General features: G+C 36.9%; 1 protein-coding gene and 1 long non-coding RNA gene across 7 annotated transcripts in view; one reads left to right on the top strand and one right to left on the bottom strand.

Moving 5' to 3' along the window:
- Nucleotides 1-19,415, top strand: part of LOC309631332 — a 639,135-nt gene that overhangs the window by 392,890 nt on the left and 226,830 nt on the right. The gene's annotated exons all lie outside the window — the stretch shown is intronic.
- The window catches only part of PDE1A (phosphodiesterase 1A), a 359,806-nt gene that overhangs the window by 258,906 nt on the left and 81,485 nt on the right, over nt 1-19,415 (bottom strand). The window contains exon 1 of one of the 6 annotated variants that reach the window (XM_082397536.1): nt 11,407-19,046. The exons of the other annotated variants lie outside the window; for them this stretch is intronic. Within the exon in view, the coding sequence (XP_082253662.1) occupies nt 11,407-11,459 (53 nt within the window). The 5' untranslated portion in view covers nt 11,460-19,046. Of the gene's footprint in view, nt 1-11,406; nt 19,047-19,415 lie in introns of those variants that run through there. 6 annotated transcript variants of the gene reach the window in all.

Raw genomic sequence — 19,415 nt, 5'->3', positions numbered from 1 at the left:
TAATGTGACTTTGTTCATCACTTCTCAATCTTTTCAAAATATTTCTTTTCCTTTTTTTAAACTCACACCATCACAGTTATGTAATAGAACATTAACTATTCTCTGAACTAGGCAACATTTTTTTGCCTAAGCTTCTCTAAGAGTAGATAAAAAATGTTAACTATGGAGAAATTTCTTGGGGTCAGACTATATTCTAGGTAACATAAGAAAAGAAATAATTAAAGGATGAAAACAAGACTACCTGAAAACAAAATGAATTTCAGAAAAATAAAGGAGACATTTTCTGAAAATATTTAGGGGAACAAAAATGTGTACTTTGAAACATTAATTTCTGGAGATATTAATATGCATTATATAGAAATAGAATATGATTTGGGAAATACTGGAGTAAACAATCTTATTTTACTGCACGAATTCTAATATTCCTTGTAAATCTCTAAGAGGAGAATGAGTATGACAGGCAGTATTTTCCAAACTTATTTGATGTTTTGTTCAGAGTATCTCGGGGGAATAGTGCCCTATGATGAAAAAGCATTTTGGAAATTCCGAGCTCAGGAGTTTGGTTCATCAGGTTTGTCGGTTTTAACAACAGACCAGATGGGTGACAGCACATATTTACAAAATAAATGCAGTATGGCCCTTGACTTGCTAGCCCTAACCAAGCTTTCAGCTACACATCTTTTCCACACACAGAAGCTCAGCTCTATGCTGGCCATTCAGGAATTCTCCCTATTGGCAGAACTCTCCCAAACACTTCACGCACTTTTGTATTCCCATGTCTTTGTGTATGCTATGCCATCTTTTTGATGTCCTTTCTTTCTGCTACTTGCCTGTCAAAAGCCTATGTACCCTTCAATGTTCATCCTCAAATGTTCCTCCCTCTTCTGTCATTGTCTTTCATGTGTGCTTCTCGTTAAGGCAGTAGTTCTCAAACTTGGCTATACATTAGAAATACCCAGAGAGTTTTAAAAAAACACTGATTCCTGAGTCTCATCCAGCAATTTTGATATAATAGGTCTGAGATACAACCCTGGTATTGGGATTTTCAATTCCCCAGTGATTGTAAGACAACCAATGCTGAGAACAATTGCTCTGGAGTCCATGATAATTTGTCTCTGTACTTTATAGACCTACATCCTAAAAAAGGGTTTAAGATTTTTTAGAGGAGAAACTTACCCCTCTTCATATGCACAGATCCCTGTACCCATAGACATTTTTGAATGAAAAAAGAAAGTACTGTATGATCTCACCTATATGTGGAATCTAAAACAAAACAAAACAAAAAACAAGCTCATAGATACAGAGCACAGACTGGTGGTTGCCAGAGGTGGGAGAGTAAGGGGAGGTGATATACTGCTTCACATAGAATATATTTTACCTGTTTATTAAATTAACAAAATTCATTTCACCTGAAAAAAATTATTGGGCTTACATTTCCAATGTTGATGCTAATTTTATTAAAAGGTTTTCCAAACTACTCTGCTTTTCCATTCCTATTGTATGTAAATTATATCATTAAGGAAAGTGGCTCCCAATCTAGCTGTCAATCAGCATAGAACCGGGAGCATGAAGAAATAATCAAAGCTTTCTACTCCCAGACCTACTGAAGCAGAATCCCTGAGGTTAATTTCTGAAGTTTATTTTGTTTTGTTTTAGTTTGGTGTAGTTTAGTTTAGTTTAGTTCAGTTTAGTTCTGTAAGCTGCAATTCTAATGTCAGTAGCAAACATTCATTTTGTGAATCAATGATTTAAAAGAGAAATTTTATAATTTGTGGCTTTTATGAAAACATTTACTCATTATGGTAGTGTTTGGGAGGGTTCAGTAATAGAAAACAATATCATAAATCTATCCCATAAAAATAAATCATTTTTAAAAGATAATAATCATAAATCCCTAGAGAATACACATTATGGATGAGACGAATATTATTCAAATGCATAAGAAAGTATTATTTTATTTTACTATTTAAAAGGCCTTCTTTCCATGTCTTAGTTTTAATGGAATTGGAATCTAATTGCCCAAAATTATGTAATTAACTATATTCAGCTTTTATTAAAATAACTAATTTTCTCAAGTCTGTTAGCATGACACTTGGTAAAAATCAATTCTCCAAGAGGAATTAGGAAAGTATAGGTCATTATGGGTGTAATAGCTCATGTTTTGAGCAATTAGGGGAAACTTTTTTAACTTTAAACTTTTTTTAACTTTTTAAACCAGGAATCTCAGGCATGCTATAACCCTGGAGTCAGGTAAGGCACATTTGACCCATCAGCCACCGAAGGGTCAACTAGACTTCACTATTCTGTTACCATATATTTTTTCCTATTCTCCCTGGTCACTCAGATAACTTTAACAGCATGAAAGAAAAATTCAAATTATGGCTGTATCTTCAATGACTGAATGAACTATGGCTGAACTAAAGGAAAGAAGAATCAGAAAGAGCATAAGAGCTTTCTAAGAGCATTAATTGTATTAATTAATGTGTTTCCTTTTATTAATGCCCTCCCCCACCAATTCTGGTCTTGGTCTTGTAACTTTCTGATTTTTCCAATGAGAAGTAGCAACTTGACTCAATGAGAGACTTGAAAAAGTGTAAGTTTATCCTTCTTTTCATGAATTCCTGTTATTACCGTGAGAACATGTCCAGTCTAACCTCCTGGAGGGATAAGAGGTACACATGGAAGAAACCCAAGTTGTATAACCAAGGTCCTCCTAGACCAGCCAGCTCACAGCAAACCCACCATCTGGCCACAGTTGCATGAGAAAGCTTCATTGAGATCAACCAACTTTGGCACAGATCACAGAACCACTCAGCTAATCTATAGACTCATGTCATTTTATGTCGCTATGCTTTAGGGAGATTTAAAAACAGCGATAGCTGACACAATTGTCTTCAGTGTTTGAAAGGCTGTCCTGTGAAAGAGAACATTTGGATCCTTCTTGTGCCAGTTCTACTAAGAGAGAAAAATTTGTATTGATAGGAAGACAGATTTCCTTTTGAGAAAGTACTTTCTAACAAGTCATAGTTGTTCAAGGATATCAGCGTTGAATTCCCTGATTCTAGGATAATTCAAGTTGGGGCTAAAATGAATGCATTTTATTCATTCAACAATTATATATTTCTTCATCTATTCCTTTAATGCTACAAAATTATATACAGATGATCAGTATAAGTATGTTGTGGAGTATATTGGTTTTCTCATTCTTTAACTGGTATTAGAAACAAGAGCCAAGTACCCACTCCTCTAGTAATCCTCTTGGATGTAGCTGCCAGAATTTTCATCCAAGATTCATTGGCCATCATTCACCCTGAAAATGGAGAGATGACCACTATGTGGACCTAAGGAAACAAATTATTCATTCTATCATTCATTCGTTTTAAGGGTCACCAGCTAACAGGCTTCAGTTGGAGTTTGTTCAGTCTATCAGTGTTTTTAAAAATGTGAAACCAAATGTTTCGTGTTTTCCATCTATCACAGTTCCCAGCACTTCCTATTTCAAACATTTACAGTGCTGACCTGGTCCCTTTAGGTATTTAAGTTTAAAGACTTGGTAAGTTCTTACTTATGACTCACATTCTACCAAAAGTTATAGGAAATACAGAGATTCAATATGGATTCCAGCCTTAGGAATCCTACAGTTTTGGAGGAGAGTTGATCCCCTTAAGTAATTATAATAGACTGGAGTGAAACGTGCAGTAAAAGAGATGCAGATAAAATGACATGGGATCGCAGAATTAGAAACAATTGGATGCAGCTGGACTGAGAAGCCAATGCTTAATTAGTGGGCACAGAAATTACAGAGTCTGTTTTTCTATTAGTTGTTTCTCAAAGATATCAACACTGGAATGGTAATAAGCATTTGAAATCTTCCTTAGCGATCTCCAACAGACACGTGGTCCATATTATCACGTCCCTAATTTCATCCAAATTTTAATTTAATGATACAATTTAAAAGTGACTTGACCTACTACAATTTTCTTTTCCTTCTTTAATTAGGACTCAAAAAATCGCCACATTTGTATGTTAAAGATACAACCCTACTGTTCTTCATTACCACAGGTCTTCAAACAACTTGTTCCAAGCTCTTTGATCCTTAAAAATGTCAAATTAAATATTAATATTTTTAAAGCTGAAGCGATGATTTTCATAATAAAAGCTCATGACTTTCAATGCCTAAAAACAATTTGTTAATGAGTATATAATTAACATTTAAATATCTGTTTTGATGTAATAAACAACACTTTTAAAAATAACATCCTAAGATCCTAAAAGCTAGAGTCACCAAAACACCAAAAATAGACACAAATTTGACTCAGAATTAACACTTCTCCATAACAAAAAATATGACTCTAATGGAGCAGGCTTGGGATGTTACAAAGATAACTCTGGAAGCTTTATCATCTGTTCCTTCAAATGCACTGTGACTTGCCCCCTACACTTCCAGCAGCTCCAATTCAGGAAACGTTGGATGTTCCTCAATTAGAGATCAGGTCCAAGTGGCCTTAATCAAATATGTAAATAAACTGAAGCTTTCCCATGAGAACTATCAAAATTATGTCATGTTGAGTCACAGAACCAAAGAGACTAGGTTTATAAATACTGCAGACTTCTTTAACCTTATTCTCTATAAACCTACAGGTCATCTTTAACCTTACTATTATTTTTTCATTGCTATTATTATTATTTTTCATTGCTTTTTACCTAAAACTATAGGTAACAGGCTGATTATTCCAAATATAAAATTTTCCATATGGTATAAAACCGTATAATTATCCCCATTAGATCATTTTACCTGCATAATCTTGATTTTCCTCATTTCAAACATTTCAGATTTTTGAAAAGCAGTTTCTAAATCATACCGATGTCCTAGATGAACGCAAACAGCACCAAGCACCTCTAGCTTAGAAAACAAAATTTGCATAGCTCCTGAGTGAGAGATGCTTTCCCATGTTTTAATCTATTCCTTTTTCCTGGATCCATACCCAAAATTATTAATTATGAATTTAATACTTCCTCATGAAGTTGCCCTGAAGAATATATGCTTGTACCTTGTCTAAAAATATGCTAAGATTTTGATGAAGAGTAGCTCTTGGTATTGTTACCACCTACTGCTATTGCTGCCACTAGTGATGATAAGTTTATTGGAAATAACTGAAATTTTTGTGAATTGTGGGTGAAATAATATCAGAAGGAGTGAATTACTCACTTCCTGACTTTAAAATGTATGATAAATTACAGTTTATCTATTTGTGATGACCATTTAAAAATTAGAGCTACTTTTATCACAACTGGGGGAAAAAAAGGCACCACAATGTCTGATAGTTTTTTCCTTGATAAACATTTCCTGTCTTACATTCAAATGTATTTGTTGTTTTACCCTGATCTTCGTAATTTATTTTAAAGATCAATTGTGTCTATTCCTTCCCTATAAGTCATACAGTGACCTTTGACCAGCAGCAACAACATCTTGACCTAGGCAACTAAAAGTTTAATTTGTAATGAATATGTCTGTTATAAAATATATTTGTTCTTCTATTAATTAGCATTGTGTCTGATAATGTCACAGACTTTAAATTCATATCATTATGTCTATTTTCCAGAAGTTTTTTTTTTTTAACATCTTTATTGGAGTATAATTGCTTTACAATGGTGTGTTAGTTTCTGCTTTATAACAAAGTGAATCAGTTATACATATACATATATCCCCATATCTCTTCCCTCTTGCGTCTCCCTCCCTCCCACCTCCAGAAGTATTTTTCACTCTCATAGCAAGTGGAAATAACTTAAATGTTAATTATTTTGTTCTATCAATCAATTGTCACTTACGTAAAAATTATCATTTAAAACAAAACCCTGAAACTAAATTTCCAGTATACAACTATGTAGCCATTGCAAGTCAATTCATTTTCCTTCTTCTCTCTTTTTTAAATAAATGAATTCACAATCACTTAGAAACAAAAACTGGCAAAATATTTTCATAAATATAGAGTTATATTATATTTTGGATTTGATTTACATAGAGCTTTTTCTTATGAGGAAATACATTTCATAAAAGAAAAGGTCTTTAATGTACCATTCTAGGGCTTCCCTGGTGGGGCAGTGGTTGAGAATCTGCCTGCCAATGCAGGGGACACGGGTTCGAGCCCTGGTCTGGGAAGATCCCGCGTGCCACGGAGCGACTGGGCCCGTGCGCCACAACTACTGAGCCTGCGCATCTGGAGCTTGTGCTCCGCAGGAAGAGAGGCCGCGATAGTGAGAGGCCCGCGCACCGCGATGAAGAGTGGCCCCCGCTCGCCACAACTAGAGAAAGCCCTCGCACAGAAACGAAGACCCAACACAGCCAAATAAATAAATAAATAAATTAGAAACAAAAACAAACAAAAAAATATATACCACTCTACTTCAACAGTTCACACTTTTTTTTCCATGTAATTACTTTTCACTTTGATGACTTTATACTAAATACATTTCTCTCTAAAGTACACATTTTTTTGTGAGAAGGTGTTAAGAAGAGACTTAAAGCACAGAATGTCATAAATACTTAAATATTTATGAGACAAAAATACCAATGTCCTATAATGTATTACAATTTCTTTAAATTTTGAAGTGATTTTGCATTTTATATTATTTGTTCACGTTTTCTATTGTTCCCAAAACACTGAAGGAAATGGGTCTGAAACATGGAATAATCAACACCTAGAAAACTACTGTAAATCGGCAAAGCAGTCAGGTGCTCCACCTTATTACTGTCTAAAAATCAGTAATATTACTGATTACTTATTACTGTCTAAAAATCAGAAATGTGGTGTCATCCCTGCATATTGGCAACTTCTGATCTAGCTTTGACACTGATGTTAATACACTTAGCATAAAGTGGGACTAAATAAAAATGATTACACTCCAAAAGGTATATGATTTTAAATATGTAACAGATATTTTATGCTATTTCTCTATAAAGAATAGATCACAACCTAGAAATTAGAATTCAGACCCAGCAATAGGGTACTAACCATCCCCAGTAGGTCCACAAACAAAATTAGGACCGCTTTTCTCTTCCTAGGCATCTCACTGCTTTCTACATCTTCATGTGAAGAGAATATGCCTGCCAAAAACACACTCAGAATTCCTCTGCTAACAGACACTTGTAAAAATAAAACTTTGAAAAGACATAAAGAGAAGAAACAGCATGTTCTAAATGCTATGAAGAACCCAGCATGATTTTCACTGGTCTTGGGCCCTGGCAGCCATTCGACTTGCACTTTACTGTCTCAGCTCTAGGATGCATAGACCAGTTCTCAATTCTAGGGCTGATGAAGAACTATTTGTATGATTTCATTTGTATCTTTTTAGTGCTACTTCTAATGAGAAGTCACCCCAAAAATAACTTAACCACTTTTGAATTCTGAAAGAGGTTCAAAATGTTGTTGGTTCTAAAAAACACTAAATAAGGCTTAACATGTAAGAAGAGTTTCAATTTATTTTTTAAATTCATTTTTCTACCTACTGTCAGAAAGAATTTGAAGCAACAAACAGAAAAAGAAAAAATGCACATACAATAGAATTTGATAAAATAAAATATCAAATCAAGTGGGAGGAGATAATTACAACAAAAACTCAGACTTAAACACTTCATGGCAGTGAAATTCAGATAGGAATTATTTTCACTGATGCAATTTTATTAGGAGAAACAGATTTTTCGTGTATCAAAGTCTAAGATTGATTCATCCGCTGGGAATACAGAAAGTTCACTAAGCAATATGAGTATGCAGTAAGATGGAAGTGTCTTCAGCAATTGTTTTACTGAAGTTACATAAAGGTACTTCATCTGAAATGTGCTGTAAATTGATGAATCTTTTTATATAAAGGGATTAATTATGATTACTAGAGATAAAACTCTGTGGTAATACAGGAAAAGAAGTTTTTAAAGGTCTAAAGAATGTGTGTATCAGAGGGCTTTCATATCATGTTGATTCATATCTTGGATTTTAAAGATCTATACAATTTTATTTTCTAAGTGCTGAGGAACAAACTCAGTGTTGTTGATGGAAAACACATTAATACATGTTTTGTAATAGTGTTTCCTTCCTGGAAAATTACAATATAAAGCCTAAAGTGTTTCTCTTGAGTAAAGGGAGAACCATCTCTTCTCGGTACAAGTCTGAGCTGCAAGAACATCTGCAGGAAGAACCACAAAATATGTCTGAGATGCATCATTTATATATGCTCAGGGCTGAATAGTCTCATTGATCGCAAAGTAACATGTGAAATGCATGAAAGAGATCATATATACTCCCGCCTCGGCCATAAGAGAAACTCTGCCTTTGTTCCTTGCTTCACAGATCTGACATGAAAATGTATATCTAAAATTTCCATGATAGACTTTTAAAACATAGATTTAATAACCTAACTATGTGAAATGGTTTGGGAATCAGCACTGTAGGAGACACATTCTTAGAGGCAGTTTCTAAATAGCATGTAAGATTCCTCCCAGCCTTCCCAATAGCATACCAGCCATGGAATTTCAATATTCATCATCTCCTCTAAAAACCTCTCAACTAATTTTTTACACTTGATGGATGACTTTTACTATCTGAAATTTAGGGAGATCATGCTGATGAAAAATTGATATTAATTCAGTCTCAAAAATTAAATTTAAAAAATCTTGCTCTTATCTTTCTCAATTCACTTAGGTACCAGATTAGTCTGAAATCTGTCTTTTCCATTATAATTTCCCACGATGTTGTTACCTCTTTTTTGGCACCCATCATCGGCCTGTGCCATGGTTACTTAGATATATACTAGATGATCTGCCTTGTGAGGGCAGGTAAGGTTTGTTTTTTGTTATCATGTCTGGCCTCCCCAGTGCCATATCCCAGATTATGGACACGTCTAGTCAACCAGAGAATGCCAGGTGAATTGAATTAAAGCTGTGGGTTCAACTCCAGAAGAAAGTAGCATGTATATAGAAATTTGAATGGTGTCAATATGTCAGATGTTCCTAAAATAAATTCTGGGCTGATCTCTCTTAAAGACTAAAATTTTAAATGAATTATTTATAAAAAGCAAAGATACTTCACAAAATTTCTGTTAAACTTGTAAACTAGCACATATGAAACATTCTAGCACAGATTTGCTTACCATGTGGATTGAGAACCAGTGTGCAAAGCCCTTAGGAAGTGGGGTGCACACAAGTACATACTGAGAAGGAAAAGTCTGGTACATGGGTCTCTGACCAGAAAGGTCAGGCCTAGAAGGATGTCTCAGTGTGAAAGCCTGGACAGCCCAGGAAGAGACCAAGAGGACAAGGGAGCTGTGAAAGGAGGCTGACAAGAAAATGAAGTGAGACACGGGATATGGGCCAAAGATGCCAAAGCCAAGCTTAAACCACTTCTCATCTTGCCCAAAAGCACAACTAGCTATTAGAAAGCCCATGCTGCATTTTACTAAAGAATAGTCTAAAACTTTCTCTGAGGAATTACATCTAGTCATTTGGATCTTTTAAGATACCCTCCACCTCCCTTTTCCCCTCATCACAATCACATCCTGATTAAAGCAAAGTCAGCTGTCAACATGCCAGTTGACCAATCAATCCCACCCCACATCTAGCCTTAACCTGTTTTCAGTCAGGGACCCATTTCAACACTTACTCGAAATAATTGCCTGGGTGAAAGTATGTCCTCTTTGGTAGCTGTGTTTTCTGTTCTAGGTCATCAGGATGATGAAGCAATCATTTGAATTTACCAAATTTTATTCTAATTATCTGGACAAAGAATCCCACCTTCCACCAAGGATCTGCTCTTCATATGAAAAATAACAGAAGCACAGTCGAATTGCAATTCCCCTGCGAGTGGCACCTTAGCATATAATTTATCAGGAGGAGACAAGGATTTGGCATAAACCAATGAAAGATCACCTGCCACAAATCGCAACAGCTCCACAATGGAGTAATACACTAAAGTTGATGGCTAAGTGGATCTGATTTTATCCAACTTAACCTTGCCCTCCTGAACTTCTGAAGGTGCCCTCTTCAAGTGATGCCTCAGTGCGGTTGAGTTTGGAATTATCTGTGCAACTCTCATACCTCTTTGAAGTCACACATGCACTTGAGAGAAAATAGAAGTGAATTACGTAGGGACTGGAAGATCTTTTCCAGTTCCTGACATAAGAAATATGGCCGGCGAATACACATCTTGTGGGGGTCATTTTGGATTTTTGGTTAAATTTACAAATGCATATTTAAGTAGACACATTATATGAAATCCATAATATAGATTTAAAAATATTTATCTTCAAAAGGTTTTAAAACAGATTTGGGCTAACATTTTGTTTTAAGCATTGCAAGAGTATATTATTTGCTACCAATAATATTGTTGTAATGCTTAATCAATACATAAAATGGAAACATTTTATAAAACTATACTCCTTGAGGCCCACTCTTATTCATTATTTAACAACCACGGAATGTCAGGAATTCCACCCATAAACTTCTATCATCCTGTTGTTAATTCAAGATCAACAACTAGTGGCTGCAAATTGACTTTAAAATTTAGTATTGTTAACATGTAGTATCTCTGCTATATTTAAGATATTATCTGGGGGGAAACACAAATTTGTTATCTAATTAACTTTTTTTAATTGTCTGTTTTAAGAGGCAGAAATTGTTTGCGTTCATTTTCTAGCTACTTTAAAATTCTTAATTCCCAATTCTGGATTCTAAAGCACGTAACAGGTAACTAAAGAATCAAGAGTTATAGAGTCAATGAAGAAATTGCTGCTCTCTTAGAAAAAGAGTGTCTCTCCCCTCAAAATAAAACCTTAGCCCAATCCATTATACTAGATCTACATTCTGCCTGGCCCAAAATTCCACCCCAGTGTAAAATATCTCCTATTGCCCTACTGTTTCTTTAACTGCTATACAGATACTCCTGAACTAGCTGTAAGATGTACACACTCTAGTATAATAGCCATCAAGTTCAAATTTGTCTCCCCATATATTACTTCAAAAAAGTGTAGCATTCACAGCACTGAAATACTACTTCTGAGCGAAATCAGTTGAAAGAACCAAGCACAACATTTCCCACTTACAGGGCTATGCAACCACTAGAAACAGGGAGGGATTGCATAATGTTTCAGAAGTTTTTCCAGTGCTATGTCATTCATGTGCATAAAAAGCTAATGCAATGCATTTCTAAAATACATTTTGAAGAATTAATAAAAGCTTGGGCATAGGGTTTCAGAAAATAGAAAATAAAAGGACTCCTTCAGTATGCATGAAGTTAAACTTTAGGCACACTCTTTATTGCTTTGCTGTAGCTTAGTGCCAGAATTCCCAAGTTAAGTATGAAAAAGAGAAAATACTTTTCCTGATAGCCCTGGAGCCACCTAGGATGTAGCATGACTTACCTAAAGATGGGTCTTTGGAGATGTTTCCTCCTGATTGTGACATGGTCATCCATTTAAAGGTGAAAGTTTAACTTGTTCCTGGAAACCACTCCAGAAATCCAGGGAGAGAATGTGGAAGCTTATCCTGATCTATTGTGCTGCAAGGAGCCCAGAAGGAAAAAGTAGTTTTCTCTTTCTCTTTTTGGGTGCTCGAGAAAACTTCCCTGCTCTCTGCCAGCTGAGCAGTGTGTCCATAGAGGCCACATAAGACAGGCACGTTGGGGCACTCCCCCACGGAGCAGGGTGTGCAAAAACACCGAGTCACGTTGACATGGACAAGAGAAGTGCACAGGACCCTCAGAAACAGAACAAAACAAACAGAAACCTTCCTACCCCCGTGGCACCCAGGTAGGAGCTCCCTAGGTTATTGCAGCCATGAGAGCACTCCTTCCACATGCTGGTCAAGCTCGGAAAAGCTAAGTCCCTCCCTGTCTTTAAAACAGCCCGTTCTGAGGCTCAACTTTTTTCTTCAAAATAAAAGTTGTACAGCTGGTTCAGCAGTCCCATGTGAGTACCCTCTGAAAGTTTGTTCTGTTAAAATAAGAACTGTATACAAATTAATGAAGAAAGATGGACTCAGGCTGCATAGCTGGCTTGGATTCAAGAGATTATAATTATTTTACAATCTTGCTTTTATTCTCGCTGGATGAAGTGTGGAGACGACTCAACATTTTTGGCACGCATAACCTAATAACCTACACTTGGCTGAAGTCGAAGATGCCATTTCAACTGATAGAAACCCCTGTGAAGCTAGCCGGAGCTACAAAAGTTAGAAAAACAAAAATTTCTTAATTCCATCAGAGACATTGTACCCAGATATCTGTACCCAAGTGTAGTTTTCCAACTAAGAGGGGACACTGCAAAAAAGATATGGAAATACACACACACATAGAAACACAATTTTTTAAGCCCCCCAAAACTCCCTGGGAACATAAGGTTTTTATATTATACAATCAAATTTTAATTTATGAAAATAAAAAGAAAGAAAAGTAGATATAAGAAGTTGTGAACAGCTGAAAATAAATGACATTAAAAATTGTTTTACTTGGAAGACTTAGACTCACACTGCAGGGACTTTTGTTCAAGATACAGATAAGGCGAATCCCCATATTTTAATATAACTTATTTTGGAGACATTCCTATATCTAAATCACTAAAAAAATTTCTACTCAATCGATAATGTCATGAGATTCCAGGCCAGAGGTATGTTATGTAATAAAATAAACCATCTCAAAGCATGATTAAAATGTTTTTAAAATATACATGTAATAAAAGGTGAAAAAACTGAGAAACACACATGCTTTAGTTGAATAATCCATACAAATAAGGATCAAATGTCACAGAGGGGGATATGATCTATATGGTGACAATCTGTAGCTCTTAGCACCCTCTAAATATGTCCACAGGAGCAAGAACACCTTTTTTTTTTTTTCCTCCCAGAGGAGAGACAAAGAAGAAGAGAATTAAAAATAAATCATTGATCATATTGAGCAGTTCTAATCCACACTAGGAAATGGAATCAGTCTGAGAATGCATTGAACTAAAAATAAAATAAGTGGGTTCTAGTCCTAGTTCTATTATTAACTTTCGTTTTGTCTACTTTGATTTTAGAAAACTGAGATGACTTCTTCATTAACATGATGGAAGGAACTCAACAGGAATTCTAATAAACATCTAACCAAGGTACAGTTCAAATGACAAGCAAGTATACAATCTTACTTGAGGCTCAAAGGCTTGATTATCAACTGCAGAATCTGAACGTTGTTAAACTAATTACAGAAAATCCATAAAATAACATCATTGCTTGCATTAGGTTTATATTCTTTTTGCTCTGAAGTTAAGGTAGAAAACTTAGATTCCCACTTATATCATGCACTATATTTATTTTTAAATCCAATCTTAGAACTTAAGGAGCCATAAGAAGATAACTGTAAGTTAGTCACTTGGCACAAAGAAAAATATGTATTTCTTAAATGTTTTCATTAACTTTTTCTCTAACAGCATTTAAACTTAATATTTGAGAGAAAAGTTTGCTTTGCTAACTTATTCAAATTTAATGTAGTATTCAATAAGATGAAAGAACCTCACTATTGTGGCTTAAATTGCAAAAATATAGTCTTTAAATTAACAACTGTACTGTGCAAAATACTAAAATTTATCATAAAAATAAACAGGCTAAATCTCCTATTAAAATATACTAAAGATAATTTATTTTGAATAGTTTTTTTCTGGGGGTGGGGATTAGAAACGATTTTTGTATTTTTCCTATTATGGTGAACTCTTTTTCAGTATGACTTAGCCTAACCCTTTCACTCCTACCCCCTACACACACGTACAGGCACCAAGAACAAATTCTCCCAGGCAAAGCTATTGGCAGGAGCTGTGAAGCATAAGAGCTCAGAGAGGGACAACAGTGTGAAAAGACTGTCATCGGCCCCTGACCCAGATGACAAGAATCAAGAAGCCCCATCCTGCGGGTCTCTTGGAAGCACATCCCTGAGTGGCACCTCCATCCACTGCTCGCTGCCGTCTGTATCTGCATCCTCCCAGGCTTGGGCGCCTACTGCGGGGGCAGCGACTCTGAGTCCAGCTCAGACAGCGAAGGCATCATCAACACCACCGGCAAGATCTCGTCTCCTCCATCTTCCGAACCTTCCTCGAGGCCCCCTAGCTCCTCTGTTCCCACGGCCCTGAGCTCCTCCCCAAGAGGAGACCGGACAGTTCATTCTGCCTACAGGCATTACCTCCCACAGAAAACTCCTTTGCCTGTTCACACCGTGAACCTCACCTAAAAATGTGCCAGAACTCAAACCAAACCAAACAACAACAAAAACTCAGCACTGTTAGAGACAGCACTTGATCCATTTTTTTATTTAAAAAACCTTCCTGCTACAAGGTTCCCAACTGATTATGAAGCTAGTTGACAGGTGGTAGAGCTGGGATTTGAACCCAGATGCCTCATTCCTGAGCCCTCGCTTTTACCCCTACTGAGTAGGTTGTCACCTTGGTGGACACTCTGCCTCTGAGGTTGCTTGGGCCTTTTCTGGGCTATCATTCACATGCTAAAGAGAAACAGAAGAAACTAGCCCCTCTAATGAGTGTCTATACTTCTACTAATCCTCTACCCTACTTGAACATCATTGCATGGCCCATTGTGTTCCCCATACTCATAAGAGCCTGCCCAAGAAAGGGCCTATTGATATCAAGGTGAAATAATCAATGAATATGTTCTACTAAGATCTGAATGGAAGCTCTGTTCCATTATAAAGAGCCCTGGACTAATGTCAAGGAACATATATTTAAATCCCAACTCTAGCAGTGATTGTATCTTCAGTTCTTTGCACATCTGTTTCCTTACCAGTCAAACTAAGATGTCAGGCTGGATGACCTCTAAGATCCTTTCCAGCCCCATATTTTTGTGACTCTATGACTGACTGCATGTTAAGATGTCAAGTTATTTAAAGTTAGTGTCCAAGCAGGAATAAACTCTGTAATAATTTTTAGCTCTTCTTAATCACAGCAAGGTCATGCATACCACCAGAATACTTTTCATCCCCATTGTTGTGGAATTAAAGATATATAACACACTACTATTGAATGTGAAAATAAATTGTCCCATCTTTATTTTTCTAATTAGGTGTTTTCTTTTTTCTAATTATGTGTTTTCTGTTTTCTTTTTTTCTATAGCTTCAACTGGGAACTACTCTCACTAGAATGTAAGCTCCAGGAGGACAAGGGTTAATGTCTGTTGTATTCCCTGTGCATGATAAATAAGACACACTCAATGGTTATTTATTGAATGAATTAACACAAAGTGCTAATTAATGCTACCTCATCATACTCTTGTATATTCTTTTTCTAAAATCTTAGTCATATCTGGTAAATGTTCAGTTTTATGTATTTCCTCCAACCCACAGTTTTTCTTCAAGGAGGTATCTGAGTTTATAGACAGGTGGGCTTCTATGACCTTGTAGTGGCAGGAAAAAGGTAGCCTCAGACCCAAACCAGCAGGTTCCTGCTCTCCTTTGTGCTCTATGGAATCTGCAACGTGTCCCTTATCTGTCTGGTCACTTGGCTCCCTGCTGACATCTATTGCTGAAATCCCTGGCTTGTTTGTTCAGTTGGCTCAGTTTGGGAACTATGATCATCTCCTTCTAATTGAGCCCAATCTCAGTCTTTACTGGAGCTGCAAGACTCTCTAAGTCTTAGTCACATCTGTAGGGAAACCAAGTTTGCCAAGCCAAAATGTGTCTCTTTGGCATGAGGATTATTTTAGGCTGATTATTTTTAAGAAACAGATAACTTAGGAAGTCTTTCTTTTTTACCTCCTTAACTGCCCAAAAAAATTTAGATAAAGGGCCTGATCCAGGAAGAGCATTATCACCATAGATATCTATGAAGAATATGGGCTAGCTGTGGTAGGGAGAACTCCTGGACCTGGAGACCAAAGTCCATTCTGTGTCCCATTGTCTCTGCATAGCATAGCAAACATTTATATACCAAACATTTATTTTTCCATCTCCATGTGAATTGCCTTCCTCCCCTTTGAAGTCCCAAACTCTACTCCTTCTCCTTCTCGCAGATGGCATATAAGCCATCTTATATAATTGCCTAACTTCTCCTTGAGTCTCATTTTTCTTATGCGGTCCCATTACGTATGTAGTTAAATTTGATTTTAACCTGTTAATCTGTCTCATGTCAATTTAATTCTTAGACCAGCCAGAAGAACCTAAAAAGCATAAAGGGAAATTTTTTCCTTCCTCTATACATCCTTCATCTGGATCTTTGCCAAGGCTGTTAACACTTGACTTCTTTGTGGGACCTCCTGACCCCTTGCTGTGAGCATGGCAGGAGCATGGCAGATACACTGGCCCATCTCAGCTGACTTCTGAATTCCCCACTGGTCAAGCAGAACTTTCTGAGCCCTCAATCCCACACAAGCACTGAGGAAGTCTTGGGATTGACCATACCATACCACCATTTTTATTCTGCTGTAGTCTACTCACTAAGTCACTGGAAAACTGTGCTGTAAGCTTTCACTTTTAACGAAACATGCTCCACACCCTGGGATTTCAGCTCAGAGGTAAGAGGTCAAAACACTTTGTCTGACCATTTGCATAAATTGCCTTCTTTCAGGGTTCCCATTTCTATCCTTTACCAGGGCAGAAGAGGTATGCTTTCCCCATCTCATATGGCAGAAAATCCCTTACTTTATCTCTTGAGTGTCTTTTGTCCATGGTTTATAATAAACTCAGCGTTCAAGTCTATGAGCCTGGATCACAGGAATTTAGGAAACCCTTTTTGGTGCGAACAAAGCCTGGCTTTCAGCACTATTGTCTTATTGAGGGCTCAAAATTTCCATTTAGGTATTCAAAGCTGGGCTTCTTATTTGTCTTTCACTTCGATAACATTAACCCCACTCCCCACACTGCATGAAGAAGATGGATGCCTGGCTGACTGCAAAAAGGAAAGATCATATTCATCAAAATGGAAGAGAGAAAAGCACATTGTTCTCATCATGTTATGAAGCTTTTTTATTCATTCATTTCTGTGGGTACATAGTGAGTAGCTATACCACAGTATTAACCTTCCGCCCTATCTGGCCCTCATCTACCTGTACTTCCATCTCAAAACCCTGACCCTTTGGCTCATTCCACACTAGCCACACTGGCATTTTGTTCCATCGACACTGGCACTCTTTCCTGCCTCTTCTCCATGTACCACTCCCTCTGCCTAAAATGATCTTCCTTCTGCCCATTGCTCATATGCAGCTGCCGTTTCCCCTCCTCACAGAGGTGACTCCTCTGACAAGCCCATTTGAATTTTGTGTACCTTCAGCACTCTGTTTCCCTCATAGCAATATCGTAATTTGTGCAATTATTTGTGTACACATCCATCTGTTCAGTGAATGAATACATCCATTCTGCAGGATGCAATAAACTAAGGGAAAGATCAGAATATCTAACTGTTCCTGACTACCTTAAATAAGAATAAATCTAGTCAAGTTATCCCAAAAATGTGTTTTCCCTCATGTGTTGTCTGTAATAACCTAAAAATAGACTCTCACTGATCTCTTGCAATGCTTCAAAACATTTTCTAATAATTACGTATGTGTTTCATCTTAAAATATTTGTCATTACACTTCTTCAAATCAGGAACTCTACTTATCTGAGAATAAATACAATGGGGATATTAAAATTGACAAGGCATCTAAAAATCACTTTGGAAATGGTTCTCAATTTGACTAAAAATGTTTTCTGCCTTGGGGCAAAAAGTACATTCTACCTAGTTAATGGATTTAAACTAGATTTTCTTGTTTGTGTGTCAGACTTAAAGTTTATTGTCTATTTATTCAATAAAAATTACATCAGAATTATTTTCTAAAATTAATTAATAAGGAAGACCAGGTTTATAGCTTCAAGTGGCAAGGAAAATCTGTCTCCCAAATTGGCTAACTCTTCAGCCAGGTATGAGAGCTGAGCCTTTCCACTTCACAAAGTAGGAGGAATTCCTCTTTGTCATTGAAGTGTAGAAACAGGTCAGTTAGAATTTGATTGGTTCCACTTAGCACTCCCACAAGTTCTGACAGCCTTTAGTGCTGGCAGTCAAACAACTTCCTTTGAATGAGTGTGACATTCTGTGAAAACATCAACAACAAAGAGAATCATTTAAAAACTATTCTCATAACCAAACACCAACCCACCGCTCAATGTGTATCAAGGAACATTAAATCTACTATAAAAGGAAGTGGCTTTTGCATAGTGAGTAGTTAAATAAACATACAAAAAAAGAGACCTCCGGGCTTCCCTGGTGGCGCAGTGGTTGGGAGTCTGCCTGCTAATGCAGGTGACACGGGTTCGAGCCCTGGTCTGGGAAGATCCCGCATGCCGTAGAGCAGCTAGGCCCGTGAGCCACAACTACTGAGCCTGCACATCTGGAGCCTGTGCTCCGCAACAAGAGAGGCCGCGATAATGAGAGACCCGCGCACCGCGATGAAGAATGGCCCCCGCTTGCCGCAACTAGAGAAAGCCCTCGCACAGAGACGAGGACCCAACACAGCAATCAATCAATCAATCAATCAATCAATCAATAATAAATCCTCCTTAATGTAAAATCCCCTTTGAGTCAGAGGACTAAGAAAGAGATGGTTGGACAGGGCCTTGAAGGATGAATAGATATTCAGCGAACAGGCTAAGAGGAAAGGCAAGCAATGTTATATCAGCCCTAAGCACCAGGCAACAACACATGATTTGGAGGGCACATTGTTACTGAAGCAGTGTGGAGTGGTTCCCATCACATTAGCCTGCAGAATCACGGAGGCTGCACCATCACATAAGATGAGGGGTTGCAATTAGGAAAATAATCAATGTGATATCACGGTTTAAAAGCATTTGATTCAAAGGATTCCATTACTCTCGAAACATGCCAAAAATGTTCTTATCTGCAATTCTTCAGTCAGTGAAAGTTGTCCAAAGGTAGTTGCACGCTGAGACTGGTTCAGTTTCTCTGCAGATCTGAAATTCATCACTAAATCATTAACTTAGCTTCCGTAATGAGTCATCAATCTCATCTCTGGAAGTATGATCTTATTTTTCAGATCAATACATCATTCCTATCAATTGTTCCATGACATATTATAGTTACCATAATTTATTTGTACATTCATTTAATTAAACTCTAAATTTAAATCCATAGTGGATTTAAGCTGGTCATTGAACATTTTCCCAAGCCCAGCACCAAACACATTTTCTACTGCATCATCTAACACAAGGCCCAATACCTGACAAAATATTGGAAACCAAGTCTATCTTAGAAATTCTGTATCTTTTTTAAACATTATTAACTTTAATCCTGCTCTATAGTCCTAGAAAATGACAGTCTTCCCTCATCTATTCTTTTCTCCACCTGGCCCAATGGAAAGTATGGGAGCAAGGGAGTTGATATGTGCTTATCAGTCATTTACTCTATGT

This window comes from Balaenoptera borealis, assembly GCF_965194805.1.
Source record: "Balaenoptera borealis genome assembly, chromosome: 6".
Lineage (NCBI taxonomy): Eukaryota > Metazoa > Chordata > Mammalia > Artiodactyla > Balaenopteridae > Balaenoptera > Balaenoptera borealis.
Note: the sequence above shows the minus strand (reverse complement) of the source record. Positions and strands in the feature narration are given on the sequence as shown.